Here is a 15497-nt window from a genome sequence, read left to right as displayed (position 1 = left end):
GATGGATGGATGGATGGATATTTAGCACTAGATAAAATAAGTAATGGATTTATTTATTTTTAAAGAAAGGGCTGAAAGAAGAAATCCTGTGTGGCAGCACTTTATACAGCCTCGTCAGACAAGGCTTAGTGCCATTCCACATTATAACAAATAACTTCATTTCTGGACATTTATGGTTTGATTTCTTTGTATGTATGGATCACTTGGGTTGTTACCGACATCTGTTGAAAATTTCATGTCATTAGCACCTCTAGTAATATATTTACTGAGAAAAATGGTGATGTGTTCAATACTTATTTTACCCGCTGTAAATGTTGGTGGTGATCTGCACATGTGCACGCTCCTGCCTCAGCAAAGATTAGAACTAAAACCTTATAATTTGAATGCAAAGTGGCAGTCAATGTTGATTAGTATGTGACGTAGACATAGGGGGTCATATGTTATATTATGTTATAATGCAGTATTATAATACAATGTATTAGGGGTGATTCTCAGTTGCTGCTGTTTGGAAATTCTTGCTGCTTGTTTGTTACATCATGGTGACTGACAACTATTGTGTGATTGATCAGAATTTCGAGTGGGTGTGGCTAATGCAAAAAGTAGAAATGTTGACTTCTCAGTAGGGTTTTTTTCTTCTTCTGTGAACTTTGAAATGTCCTAGTCAAAACACACAGCTTTCTTGGGTGGTTGTGGTGGCCATCTTGAATCATGTTGAGATGCACTACTGGAGTGGATCTTGTGTCAGTGTACTCTTGTGTTAGCACACTCTTGAGTTGGTGCACTCTTATATTAGTGCATTCTTGAGTTGGTGTCACATTAATGGTAAGGTACAAGTAAAGAAACACGTTTAGAGATGGAGCGTTAGCTGCCTTCATAAGTGCATCAGTCAGTGTATTCAGCTCTCATTTCTGTTACAGAACATAAACACATCATAAAACAAGTTTTCTCATGTCAGTCATATTCTCCTTCACTGAATAATAGCACTTGTTTTTTTCTGTTTCTAGCTTCTCCTGGGAGGAGGTGTCGGCCCAGAGTCGAGGCGTCAGCAGCTTTCGTCTGTTAGCTGTTGGATCTCAGGGTGAGCTGAAGCTGCTGGAAGTGGAAGCAGAACATTCCTCCAGTGTTTCTTTGCTCTGTGAGTGCGAGTGTCCAGCAGTCTGTGTACTGAACACTATCCAGGAGCAGAACCAAAGTGAGTAGCTCCGAAACATCTGATGATCTACCTGCGGCACCACAGTTTCACTGATGGGTTCTTTGTTGTCAGATGTGGACGAGCTGCAGTCTGTTCAGGTTTTGTGTTTCGTGGACGGTCAGTGCTGCGTGCTGGTGAACAGTGAGTGGCTGCTACGTCTGCAGTGGCTGCAGGCGGAGGAGGAAACCCACACCTTACTGTGCTGCAGAGTCCAGCTGACCAACGGAGATCCAGCTGTTCACCATTGTATCTGTGCAGAAACCCTCTTCATCCTCAGCTCCATGGGGCTCATATGTATCCTGCTCTCAAGAACACGTCACTGGAAAATAGAAACTGTACAGGTGTTTAGTTGTAGGATATAATGGCAGCTGCTGCCTGAAGCTCTGTCTACAGTTTGATGAAAGAACTGTAGAAGAAGTGTAGAGATCACCAAAATAACCACACACCTCTGCCAGCACTTGTTATAAGACAGGCAGACAGAATTAGAAAAAAAACCTCCACCAGTTATTGTGTGAAAACTTTAAAGGGATCCACGATTAGTTGTAACATTAAACTTTATTGATAAACATTAATTTTAACTGTAAAATAAAGACAGTAAAAATACTGTAGTCTGTTTAGTTTTGTAATTTTTTTAAAATATATTTTAACACGGACAGAGCCATTTTATTTACATGCAAAGCATTCTGGGTAAATGATGACATCAACTAGGTCATCGGTGTGAGGCTGCTAGCGAGCTATATCCACCCTAGCGCCCACGCTATATTGCCATATATGTATTAGCTCGGCGCTAGCGCAACAAACAAGATAAACTGAGGTCCTCCATCCATATTTTCAGTTGCAGCTGAGTCATTTTTGCATTCCCCTCTCTGTCATGTGGATGGAGGACCTCAGTGACGAGAGGAGAATGTGTAGCGCTAAGCTAATACATATATATGGTGATGGCATCAGGGCTAACGCTAAAGCTAACAGGCTAAGCTGAGGTTCTTCTTCCATGAAGCAGCTCTGTTGTCCTCCATCCATATTTTCAGTTACAGGCTGAGTCATTTCTACCTTCTCCTCTCTGTCAACGCTCTCTGGTTTCATTTAAAAGAGTCGATCATCAGATATTGTCCAAGATTAACCTTCAGGGTGGATATAGCTCACTAGCAGCTTCGCACCGATGACCTAGTTGATGTTATCATTTACCCAGAATGCTTTGCATGTAAATAAAATGGCCCCGTCTGTGTAATATATTTTGAAACTTTTAGTTTAAAAATTATAAAAACTGACCAGCCTACAGTATTTTTACATTCTTTATTTTACAGTTAATGTATGTGTTTATCAAATGAAGTCTAATGTTACAACTAATCGGGGATCCCTTTAAGTTGTGTTGTAAGTGCTGTTCTTGATGCAGCCGTGCATTTACTGCTGAAAGCCCCTTTCTTTAACCTGTACCCCCTCCTCCAGCTGTGTACAACATGACAGACGGCGTCCTGCTGGCCACCATCAACCTGCCTGCCTACCTGACCTCTGACCTCGCAGACGGAGAGGTGACCTCTTCTTCGTTCTGCAGAGTCCAGGTGTCAGCTGATCTGAGTACAGCTGTAGCTGTGACACAGTCACATACGGCTGTTGCTGTAGACCTGAACCACTACTTCAGGTACAGAGTCTTGGTCCTGGTATCAGGTTTCTGTTTTTCTCTGTTCCCTCTGCATGGATTCTGGTTTATTCTTTGCTCTTTACAGTATTTTACAGCTCCACCTCTGTTGGTGTGTGGTAGTAGCTGAGAGTTATTCCTACACATACTGTATAGTAACTGTGTGCTAACAGATGAGACTTGATACTGTAGCGGGCGATACGCAGTCAGCTTCTTTGATTCCTGTTCTGTTGTGAGGTTCCTGCTGCTGACTGGACTTGAGGAACATGAACCAGATTAATAGAACTGCTCTCAGTTCTGCTTGAACACAAAGGGATTTGTCTTACAGGATGTATCCGGACCACCTGCTCTGTACCATCCCACAGTCCTGCCCCCCTCTGCAACCCAAGCATTCACAGGACCAAGACAGTGTGTCCAGCTCCAGCTGCAGTCTAGTTGCCCTTGGATCTCCCTTCAGTGATGACCGGTAACCTGCTCAACACATTAATCTGATTTTCAACAGACTATCAGAGCAGGAAGTTACAGTGGAAGAGAATCCACCATGAAAGGCCTCAGACCAGGAGACAAACCTGCTAACCGATGCTGTGAAACTGTATTTTCCTGAAAATGAAAATATTACTTCCATGAAGCATCAACACTGCTTCAGTCTTCCACAAAGAAGTAAGATGCACATTTAGTGAAGCTATAGTACTGTACTGGCTTAAAATCTAATTTAAAACTCTGGATTAATCTGAGCAGAAACCATGAAGCAGTTGGGTTTCATCACAGTCTTTTACAAAGTTTAACTCTTTTCAGTGATATGGGTTTGAACCACATTTGAAACACAATAATACTTTTGTGGGGACCCCTAAATCTCAGGTCCCTGGGCTCTTTTGGCAGTCTAGCCTGTAGGACTCTTCCAGAGCATCAGTGTTTGTGTTAGTCAGCATTAAGCTGCAGATGTTAGAACTGATCCTCATGGTCATGAAGACTTTTGGACTTCAGAATTCTTTTGTTTTACCAGTTTTCATTTGTTTCTTCAGCTCTTGGGAAGCTCGTCTGGCTTCCATGTACAACAGAGCCGTGCAGCCTGAAGCTTGCTCCTCCTCCCAGCCTGCAGAACTGTGCTGGTCCTCCTCGTTGCTCCACCTTCAGTCCCAGCTGGTTCCGTCCCCAGTCCTCAGCAGAGCTCCTCCTGGAGGGGCAGTCGTCGTCCTGTCCGTCCCCGAACCGTCCTCTGCATTACTGCTCAGCGTCTCAGAGTTCTCGGTCCTTCTGACCTTTGTCACCCCTGGAAACCGACAGACCACAGTGGCCTTGTGGGATTTGGAGTCTGGGAGCGTGAGCTACCACCGGGCCGAGGGCGAGGCGGCTCCAGTCCAGTTCTGTGGGGAGAGACAGCACCGACTGCTGCTGAAGAGTAAGTTCAGCACGAAACCGCTTCAGAGCCGGGAGCTGCAGGTTTCTATTAGCACTGAGTTTTAGCTTTAAACACCGTGCTGACGTAAAGTTTTAAAGACATATTTTATTTGATGAGTCGGTGCTTGGATTATGTGCTGGGTATGATTCTCATATACTACCACGACAAATTTAATCCCACAAATCTGACACACTTTTCGTCTTTATTGTGTTGAAGGTTGTTTAGCTGTGGTGGCCATCTTCAAATTGCTTGTTCTAAATGTGCAGCCAATGTTTTTTTTTCAGAGTTTCATTAAAATGTAATCGCTCCAGTTGTTTATGGGATATTGTGCTAACAGGAAGGAACAGGAAATACCAAAGTTTTTAGTGAAGATGTTGCTCAGACAGTAATTATTTTCATTAGTTTTCAGAGGACAGACTCAACATTTTAAATGTGATGTGTGACTCTAGAAGGCGGTGTGGTCCAGGTCCTGTTCTCTGTGAGCCAGCAGGACCTGCTGAGCAGATTGATGCTGTTTGGCAGCACTGCAACGGTGGATGCTGTTTGTCACCTGAACAGCTGGGGGCGCTGCTCCATCCCCTTTCACACCTTAAAGGTAGGACCACCTGCACACTGCAGTAGTGCCAACATTTCTAGAGTTTGTCTTAAACAGTTTCCAGAACTTCCAGACAAAGTGCTGCTGGATTGGAGAAGTGTTTACTGTGGAAGAACTCCAACCACCCAGCTGTAAATGTGCTTTTTATTAGGCTGGACTGAAGAACCGTCAGCTTGACACGGTGGATTTTTATCTGAAGAGTAAAGAAAATGTCCTGAATGTTGGTGATCAGCCTTCAGAGTCCAGACTGAGCCTGACAGATGGTACGTCTTCACGTCTCAGCACGTTTTCACCTACACACACACATTTTTTTGTGTTCTGAGAGTAGAATGTCATGTCATCCTTTGATACAGTGAACCAGAACATTCTGGTTTCATGTTTGGGTTAAATGTGTTGGTATTAAAGGCACAACATTTATGGTTCCAGTCATACCTGGCAGCAGTTTTTCTGTCAGGTTTTCCTCGACTCAGGGCCCTCGTAACTAAGGCTCTTTAGTAAAGTTAGGTACTGCCCTCTATGTAACCAGTTTGAGACAGAAACTCATGTCTTTGCTGTTATGTTCACTGTAACTCTCTCTCTCTCTCTCTCTCTCTCTCTCTGTCTCTGTCTCTCTGTCTCTCTGTCTCTCTCTCTCTCTGTCTCTCTCTGTGTGTAGGGGTGAAGGACCTGTGTCCTGCATTGGACCTGTTGTGTTCAGCGGTCAGAGACTCAAACAGTGAAGCTCAGAGTCGACAGTTTTCAGAGCAGCTGCTGCACATCACCATGAGCTTCATCCACACACAGATCAGATCTGTTCTGTGCTCCTCTCAGTGTGAGAACACACATTTTGATTCATTCATACCTTTTAAGTTCTTATGGACGGATGGATTAATGGACTGATGGATGAATGGATGATGAATGATTGATAGATGGATGTTGGATGGTTGATGGATGGATGGATTGATGGATGGATGGATTGATGGATGGATGGATGAATGATGGAAGATGGATGATTGATGATGGATAGATGACGGATGGATGGATGGATAGATGGATGATGAATGGATGGATGATTGATAGACTGATGGATGGATGGATGATGAATGATTGATAGATGGATGTTGGATGGATGATGGATAGATGGATGTTGGATGATTGATGGATGGATGGATTGATGGATGGATGGATTGATGGATGGATGGATGGATGGATTGATGGATGGATGGATTGATGGATGGATGGATGGATGGATTGATGGATGGATGGATTGATGGATGGATGGATGAATGATGGAAGATGGATGATTGATGATGGATAGATGACTGATGGATGGATGGATAGATGGATGATGGATGGATGGATGATTGATAGACTGATGGATGGATGGATGATGGATGATGGATGGATGATTGATGGATGATGGATTGATAGATTGCATGATGGATTGATGGATGATAGATGATGGATGATTGATTGATGGATGATGGATTGATGGACTGATGGATGGATTGATGAATGATGGAAGATGGATGATTGGATGGATGGATGATGATGATGGATGGATGATGGCTGGATGGATTGATGGATGAATGATGGAAGATGGATGATTGATGATGGATGGATGATTGATGGATGGATGGATGGATGATTGATGATGGATGGATGACTGATGGATGGATGGATGGATGATGGATGGATGGATGATGGATGGATGATGGATGGATTGATAGATGATTGATGGATGGATGATGGATTGATGGAATGATGGATGGATGATGGATTGATGATGGATGGATGGATGGATGGATGGATGGATGGATGGATGATGGATGATTGATGGATGGATGATGGATTGATGGATGATAGATGATGATGGTTAATGATGTACAGTGTGTGTTTGTGTTCAGAGATTTGAAGATGTTGTGTTTGTAGATGATCAGCCAGATGTTCAGAGCTGTGTGGACATGTTGGACCGGTACGTCACAGAGTTGAGGAGCTACATGAAGAGGTTCCCCTGGGCCAGTAGCAGTGCTACTCCTCTTCCTCAGGAGGAGGTGGAGTCAGAAGAATGGCTTCAACTTTCCACTGAGGTCAACTTCAGACACAAATTTTTTAATTTAGGCAGAAACAATTATTTAAAATGTTTTTTGAAAAAAAAAAACATTTAACCTAATTTTTCCTCAGTTTTGAAGTGTTTTAAGATATATTTATGGTTTGCAGGAAGTGGTCCGTCAGTCCATTCTGACCAATCAGATCCCCAGAGCTCAGGCTGTGTTGCGGAGGTCCGATCGGCCGGAGCAGCACCTGTCGGCTCTGAGGATGGAAGGTCTGCGTCAGGTTTTCTCCTGCCTGCAGCACAAAGACCTGCAGACTGCCAAGACCCTTCTCATTAACATGGTAAGATCCTGCATCAGTGAGAAAATACTTCCTGTTTCACTCAGAGGGATTTGACACATATCAGACATCCCAAAAATAAAAAACACAACTATATGTTTTTTGTATAAAGGGCTATGAAAAAGTATTTCTCACGATTTTTCTCTGATTAATATAACCCGAAAAAATACAAAATGGTCTGAGTCCTCAGTTTAAAAAAGAAAAACCTCTAATGTCATTTTTAGGAGCAGGCAGGTTAAAGACAATAAAGTTAATGTTTTGGAGTGCTAATCGCTGAACCTTGATTTCCCATACAGAACTTTTGGGTGGAGCTGAAAAGGCATGTGTGAGCCACACTGCAAAAACTGTCCACCTGACCAAGTTTTAAAATCTTATATCCAGCCAAAAAACTTTTTGATCTTGTTTTGAGACTGCTTTACTAAACAAGAACTGATTGTGTAAGAATAATAATCTTGTTTTCAGAATGTGTAAGATTATTTGTCTTGTTAGTCTGAAAATTTGACTTAAATTAAGTCAAAATATTCTGCCAACGGATTAAGAAAATTTTACTTGGTAAGATTCTTGAAATACTTGATTTGACTCAATTTTTTCTTATTTCAAGAATCTTACCAAGTAAAATTTTCTTACTCCATTGGCAGAAAATTTTGACTTAATTTGAGTCAAATTTTCAGACTAACAAGACAAATACAATAATCTTACACATTCTGAAAACAAGATTATTATTCTTACACAATCAGTTCTTGTTTAGAAAATCAGTCTCAAAACAAGATCAAAAAGACTTTTTGGCTGATATAAGGTTTTAAAACTTGGTAAGATGGACAGTTTTTGCAGTGCAGGCAGCTTACAAACCAGTTTTATCATAAGGAGTTCAATATAAATTCACCATTGTGAGGGGAAAAAAATCTCATTATTTGGGAATTTAACAAATAATCATATTTTGAGGCTCCTGACCTAAAACAGAAAAATATTTGGTCTGATTCAATGTCATTAAAAATGTTGTCTGTTTGTAAAATGTTTCTAAAAGTCATGTATGGGTTCAGGTCAGTCAGTGGTTCTACAGTGGGGCATTAGTCTACAAAACATGGATAAAACTGGTCCAGACCAGCTCTGAGTGATCTGACTACAGAGTACACTGACTTCATATGCAGTGTGTAGGATCACTCAGGATGATAATGTCAGGTCAGATTGAGGTCTTTGGCTTTAAAATCAGGTTTGAAACTGTTTGCAGGGTCTGAGTGTGAAGAAGCAGCTCCACAGCATCTGTATCTACACTGATGATACAACCCTCAGGGAATTATTGGTGAGTCTGACATTTCACAGGAAATACAACCCAACATATCTGGAACCAGCCTTTACTTTTACTTTCAACTGCTCAGGTAGAAGAGCTGTCCAATCAGAGCTCCTTATCTGTGGAGGAGATGAAGAGCGTTGTGTTCATCAGGGAGATGGAGAAGCTTGGGTTGCTGCCAGCTGCACGCTGCTCACCTCGGACTTTATCACATAGGTAAAGAACCCCCCCCCCACACACACATATCTAACACAGTGACTGCTGGACACTGGTACCAGCTCCCCATGACCCAGAGAGGAAAAGAAAAAGCCAGTAAAGAAAACAAATGGTATAGATGGTTAGGCTCTCCGTGTTCTGACCTTCAGGGTTCTAACATTCCCAGGTTTCCTCACATGGACCATAAGGGAGAAGGTGAGAAGGTTCTGAAGGAGCTGCTGGATCAGAGGAGGCCCGAGGAGATGGGAGACCTCTGGAGGAACCTCAGACTGGACTGGGTGAGGAACTGGGACCAGAGCTGCCAGACAGCTGTGCTCTTATCCAGACTGAACCATAGAGGTAAGGGAGTGCATCAGAACCAAACTGATACCTGTTGGGCTTGTCTGTGGTTCTTAAAGTTGAGTTCAAGAGCCCAAAAACTAAAACAATAGTGGAATGTCTGTTGTGCAGTAACAGTATTTGTATATTTCATGATTATAGTCAAAGCTTCTGCAGGTTTTACTTTAGAAACCAGTCATAACCCTCCTCAGAAGGATTTTTTCCTTGTGTTCCTCAGAGCTCAGCTGCTGTGACCCTCCAGTGCTGTGGGGGTATTTGACTGCCCTCCATGACCAGCGGCGGGTGGTTGACTGGATCCAGACTCAGGGGTCCAGCAGCTCCCCATGCTGGCCAGAGATCACCCCAGACCTGGTTAACGACAACACGCTGTGCAGCACCCTGATGAGGGAGGACATCCTGGACCTGCTGGCCAGGTACAGGAGCTGGTCTGACTTCTTCTGGTTTAGGAGACACAGCGGGTTCAAATGAAAACAGTTGAGTTACTTTTTTCTAAACATAAAAGTCTAATTTCTCTCCAGGAGAGGGATGTTCATCCCCGACGAGATGTCGGACCTGGAGCAGCTGTTCTGGAGACTGGCTCAAGGCGGGGGTCTGATGGCGTCAGACCCACCTCTCCCTCAGTACCGCTCCTCTCAGGGCCTGGACTTCCACAGCATGGTCATCATGTTCTGCCTGGAGCGGAACCTGCAGTACCTGCTCTACGTCTACCTGCAGCATTACAGGTGCCTGTGGACTTCCTGTGGTAATGCTGACTCAGCATTTACACTAACATTTTTTACCTCTGCACTCTTTGTACTGTTTTAGCCTTCATGTGTCTAAACATTCAGCTCAATCAGGAGATGGATCCTTCATAAACTCTGAAGCAGATTCAGATTTCTACGTTTTGTTTTTAGCTTTAATCAGTGAAGTCCTTCAGCTCTCAGCGTTCACTCTATAGTTTTTGATACAACATTTTTTTCTCTCTAACCTGTTCTGGTACTGGACCTTCTGAGTTCTGGCTCTGCTCCCCACAGACTCACACCCAGGAACTGTCCTCCCCTGACGGATCAGAACCTGTTCAAGACTCATCCGTGGTTTGAGATGCTGGTGAAGGTCCAGGAGATAACCAGAGACCTGTCGGGTATGAAGCCGAGCCGTGTTCTGGTTCTGTGGATAGACTGTCTGTTAACTAAATATTTCATGAAGCCTGATTTAAATGAAACTCACAGAAAATAATCAGTTCATCCAAAACTGGCTAACACCATGTTAATGCTGCACATACTGAGCTAAAGTTTGATGTGGTAGTAGCTGAGAGTCCTTCACAACACATACTGAGTGTGGCAGCTTATTGTTTTTCAGATGGAGGCTCAGGACACATCAATGTTCTTAGATCAGACCTGGAATGAGACGTGTTCTGAACCTTACTCTCTGGTTTTTGGTCCATGTTTCAGACCCTGAACTGGTGTTCCACGCCAGTTTGACCAGCGCTCAGGTGCTGCTACCCGGCAGCCAGGCCTCTTTGAGCAGTCTGCTGTTGGAGGGACACAGTCTGCTGGTGCTGGCTGCCATCATGTTCGCTCCTGGTGGAATGGATCAGGTACGCCTGCCCCTACCTGGACTGCTGGGGACAAGTTTCCCTCAAAGGCTTATCAAATGCAGAGATTCTTAACCTGTGGGGCCGCGAGCGCCACCTTGAGGGCCTCAAAAGAGCAACAGTTTTTAACTTTGGGCCGTAGAGGGCCGTGGGACCCCATTGATTTTTAATAAGGTGCAATACACTTCCTCACCACTAGTAGTGGTAGTGTGCCAGTCAGATGTTTAACAACTTTTTTAATATGTAGAAGAAGAAACTTAGATACCTGCCGACAATGGAAACTTATTTTAAATGAAAAATAGAAGCAAAAATTAAAGTAACTCATCAAAAAAGGCCAAAGTTTGTCACTAATATGAAGAGCAGTTTCTGTTTCTATCACGCACTATTTTAAAAGTTCAAAATATTATCAAATACAGTTGCAGATACAGCTATATTTTAATTTGCACTTTATCAAATTATTTTTTCTTGTTTATTTTTAAACATTTTTAATGTATTTAAAGAAAATTTAAACTTGTCAAAAAGCTGTTGTTACTGTTATTGTTTGTCACTAATATGAACAGCAGCTTCTGGTTCTACCATGCAAAAATTTAAAAAGGCTATATTTTCATTTGTACTTTATCAAATTTATATTTACAGTTTTTTTGTCTTTGAAACATTTAAACATTTTTAATTTATTTATCTTATGCCCACAATTTTATTAATTGAATTTTCTATTTTTGTCATTTATGTTGAAAAATATATATTTTAGTGTTGATAAGCCTGAGTGGTCTGTTGACTGACTGTTGTATTTGTTCAAATAATTGTTATGGGCAGGTTACAATATAAAAAATTGTTTGTCATAATAACGTCTTGTGATTATTTGACAGGAGTCATACTTTTAAACTGTAAGTGTATTTAATTTAGTTATAATGGAAATGCAATAAAAATTGAACCAAGATTTAGAGTAATTATCATTTTGATCCGTACATTGGTAATGTCTGACTGGGCCTCGTGCCACTTTAGGTTCAACAAATTGGGCCCCGAGGTCAAAAAGGTTAAGAACCCCTGGTCTAATGGACTCTGACTGGACTATTGCAGCACCTTGATTCTTTTCTTTTTGACCTGTTCTGTTGTAGATCAGGTGCTTTGTTTAGGACATTGTTCTGTTGCATCATGACCCAGTTTGGTCCAAGCATCAGCTCTCATAGAGAGAGAGTTTTTCTTTTCTGATGGTTGGATCATGAACACAAAGGTTTTTAAGAATGATCTTCTAACACTTCCAGGTCTCCAGGATTAATCGGCAGCTGAAGTACTGTTATCATGACATTAATAGGCAGAATATATAGCACCACAACATGTTTGAAAGCAGCTGCATACAGTCTGACGAGGAACATGGTAATCAGAGCAAAAACATAAAACTTCCTTAAACTGATGAGAGGAACACTGTGGAAAACACAGCTGAAGTCATTTCCTCAAACTGTTCAAAAATCTCCTGAGACTGTTGTTTAAACCAGCTTAGATAAAAACCGTCTCAGCAGCTTTAGCAGCTCTTTGATATTTAGAAATCTGTCGTACGATTTCCTGTGAAACTTGCAGTTTGACTTTTTCCTTTTATTTGGTGTCCTCTGCTGTGTCCCAGGACATGTTTCCCTCTGATACCTTACCATAGATACCTTATGGGCGAACTGCACCAGGACAGAAACACAGGTGCAAAGTTCCTACTGCAAGAGCTGTATGGAAAATAAATCGGAATCAACTGGTATTGTGTTTTCTTTTAACTCTGATTTAACTGATCCAATCATCCTCAGTTTATTTTTCTCTCCAGGTGATAGCTCAGGGTCAGAGGTCAGGCAGTCTGGGGAGAATAGTGGACCCCCAGCTTCTGAAGATGGCCCTGGCCCCTTATCCCAAACTGAGAGCTGCCCTGTTTCCTGCTGGGTCCTGTGGAAACGGCTCATATTCTGACATTTCCATTTATCATCTCCTGCAGGTACGCACACAGCCTAGATGTTAGCAGCTATTAGCAGATATTAGCAGCTGTTAACAAATGTTAGCTTCTGTTAACACATTAGCAGAGGTGGGCAGCGCTAATCCAAAAATTAGCTCCCCAATTTCTAAAGCGCTTATGAAAATATTTAGGTCCGCAACTTCAAAAGTGCTTATGTCATAGAAAACCAGCGGAAGCTAATTTTAAAGCGCAAGTTCAATTTGATACTTACTAGCTGGCAATAATTCATGTAAAATATATGCACAACACTGCCAACTAGTGGTGTATGAACTCTTTTACAACTTAATCCTACAACGGCCGATTGCTGGGGATGTGATTTCATGAAACAGAACTTTGGTTCTTGGTGTAAAAATTAAAAAGTTGTTGAGGATTGCTAGTTCGGCTGCTTCTTTGTCTTTTTCTTTTGTTTGTTGTATATTTTTCATTAAAGAAGAATCAATAAAGTAATTTTAAAACTGTTTATTGGAAAACTGAAGCAATGCATTCTGGGTACATGACAGATTTTATTTGTGACAGGAAACGAAGCACGGAGTACAGGAAACTATCTGCAAAATAAGAGCATGGATTTTAAAGTTTTCCATACTTTTGTAGTTGCTCCAGTTGACCACTAGATGTCTGTCTTCATCAGCATAACATCTTTAAATCATTTCTGTGTCCCTTCAGCTAACCCTGTTGGCCAAATGCTTCGACCAATGACGTCAAGTATTGAGCTCCAGCATTTAAACTTTTTTTTAAAGGAGCTTTGATTGTAAAGTAAAATAAATCAATACATACAAAATTTTAATATGGATTACAAACTTTAACTGTTTTCGCCCGGTCAAGTAGTTCTAACCATTGCCTTCCTGCTACGTAAGCAGACACAAAGCATTGTGGGAGATGAGAACGGTGACCGAAATCAACAGTCAGCAAAGCTGTATACCTTCTCAATAAGTGTGTTTATCTGGGAGGGGTGCTGTTGGATAGATCATGTGATTCATTGACAGCCAATACCTTCCGCTGTTCAAGATAATGTTGACTGGTAGATAATTAGTTATTAGCGGTACTGAATTTTAACTTTAGAAAGAGCAAATCCACTTCTGAATTATAAAAATTAGTAAGACCGCTAAAGCGCAAATTAAATATTTAGGTCCGCAATTAGCGGATTTACGCTTTAGCGGGCTGGTGCCCACCACTGCACGTTAGCTTCTATTAACACATATTATAAGCTATTAGCAGCTCTTAACACATGTTAGCAGCTATTAGCAGCTGTTAACACATGTTAGCTTCTGTTAACACGTTAGCAGCTATTAGCAGATATTAGCAGCTGTTAACAAATGTTAGCAACTTTTAGCAGATGTTAGCAGTTTTCTCTTCAGGTACAAGACAGAATCCTGACCATGCTAGTTAGCCTGAATAACACTGTTTCCTACCATGCTGAATGACCTGCTTCTTGTGAATACATACATTTTTAATTCATCTCAATGTTTTTATGCATCTCTCTCGTAGTCTCTTCATCCTTTAGACCCATCCAGACTGTTTGGCTGGCAGACTGCAAACACTCTGAACTTAACTGGTAAGATGACACTATTCACTTCAGAATATGACACAGATAGAACCTAACCACACAATTTCCTCTGCAGCTTAATGTTATATCCTTTGAGAACAAATGAAAGGATTTTTAATGAAATTGGTGGTAGTTTAGTTTTTCTCATACATCTCAAATAATAAATTTATCTCTTAATTTACATTTTTGAGAGAAATGCTTGTTCCTTATATCCAAATAAAAATGTTGCATCATGACAGAAAGCTGATAACAGAAAATAAAGAAGAAACTGTAAGAAACGAGCTGTTGGAAATGAATCTAACATGAATCATTAATAGGAGAAAATGAACAGCAGGCCAGTGGGCTGAAGGAAAGCTGTCAGGGACTCAGGAGGTTGGATGAATGGTAGATTTATGGATGGATGTAATCAAACAAAGAGATGATGCTGGGACTTTGGTTAGCTTGGTATAAAGAAACATTTCTGCAGTCATGGATGATGAGCTCTCTGCTCAGGGTCAGCTTTTACTGGCTCAACGATACAGTATGTTTGATATGCTGGAGACAGCAGTAGAATTGAAAAGTAGGTGTTTGTGATGTTTGCTTCATGTTCTGTAACCAACACTAAATGTTTCTCCACAGAAACATCAGAGTTGCCTCATTTCTCCTGCCCTCACCTTGTGAGCAAGTTCGCTTTATTGGAGAACCTGGACTTTCTGTACTACATCCGTCATGGCCGACCTTCCTTTGCATACGGCAACTTCCTTCTCCAGCAGCTCAGTGCCTGCAGTGACGTGAAGCTGCAGTGAGTGTGGCTCAAATCCTCCTTTAACCTCACACACAGCACTGACCTGACTGGATGATCAGTGAGACTGAAACCATGAGTGTGTGTGTTTATGTTTCAGGCTGCAGTGGGCCTGGCAGCAGGTGTACAGCTTGGTTCTGAAAAGTTTCAACCTTCCATCTGTGACATCAGCAGCTGTTTGTTTCTGTGAGCTGCTGGGAATCTGCAGCCTCAAGCTGAGAGTCGACGTTCGAGCCTTCAACACCATCCTGCAGCACTGGAACCAGCAGCACCGACACACTCCTGCAGAAAATCTACAGGCTTTGAGTAAATTTCACACACACACACACACACACACACACACACACACACACACACACACACACACACACACACACACACACACAGACAAGCCGTCTCATATTCAGTTTTGCAACGCATTCCTGTAAATTGACATGACAATATATTTGCTGACAATAGCATGAATTTAATTGTTTTTTTGATAAACAGGTGTTCAAATCAAGTTATGTATATGTAAATATCACACACACACACACACACACACACACACACACACACACACACACACACACACA

The 15497-nt window shown here is 41.8% G+C and overlaps 1 protein-coding gene across 1 annotated transcript in view; it reads left to right on the top strand.

The window, feature by feature from the left end:
* The window catches only part of spg11 (SPG11 vesicle trafficking associated, spatacsin), a 39131-nt gene that overhangs the window by 2398 nt on the left and 21236 nt on the right, over positions 1 to 15497 (top strand). Inside the window, exons 2-22 of the mRNA XM_014029318.1 lie at positions 1005 to 1192; positions 1265 to 1486; positions 2639 to 2831; positions 3157 to 3294; positions 3851 to 4227; positions 4677 to 4822; positions 4974 to 5085; positions 5478 to 5633; positions 6734 to 6891; positions 7022 to 7198; positions 8424 to 8495; positions 8572 to 8699; positions 8866 to 9038; positions 9256 to 9451; positions 9557 to 9760; positions 10052 to 10158; positions 10469 to 10614; positions 12416 to 12580; positions 14084 to 14150; positions 14760 to 14922; positions 15023 to 15228. Coding sequence (XP_013884772.1) covers positions 1005 to 1192; positions 1265 to 1486; positions 2639 to 2831; positions 3157 to 3294; positions 3851 to 4227; positions 4677 to 4822; positions 4974 to 5085; positions 5478 to 5633; positions 6734 to 6891; positions 7022 to 7198; positions 8424 to 8495; positions 8572 to 8699; positions 8866 to 9038; positions 9256 to 9451; positions 9557 to 9760; positions 10052 to 10158; positions 10469 to 10614; positions 12416 to 12580; positions 14084 to 14150; positions 14760 to 14922; positions 15023 to 15228 — 3494 coding nt within the window. The remainder of the gene's footprint in view (positions 1 to 1004; positions 1193 to 1264; positions 1487 to 2638; positions 2832 to 3156; positions 3295 to 3850; positions 4228 to 4676; positions 4823 to 4973; positions 5086 to 5477; positions 5634 to 6733; positions 6892 to 7021; positions 7199 to 8423; positions 8496 to 8571; positions 8700 to 8865; positions 9039 to 9255; positions 9452 to 9556; positions 9761 to 10051; positions 10159 to 10468; positions 10615 to 12415; positions 12581 to 14083; positions 14151 to 14759; positions 14923 to 15022; positions 15229 to 15497) is intronic.

This window comes from Austrofundulus limnaeus, unplaced genomic scaffold (assembly GCF_001266775.1).
Source record: "Austrofundulus limnaeus strain Quisiro unplaced genomic scaffold, Austrofundulus_limnaeus-1.0 Scaffold883, whole genome shotgun sequence".
NCBI lineage: Eukaryota > Metazoa > Chordata > Actinopteri > Cyprinodontiformes > Rivulidae > Austrofundulus > Austrofundulus limnaeus.
The sequence above is the reverse complement of the archived record's forward strand: the minus strand, read 5'-3'. Positions and strand labels throughout refer to the sequence as shown.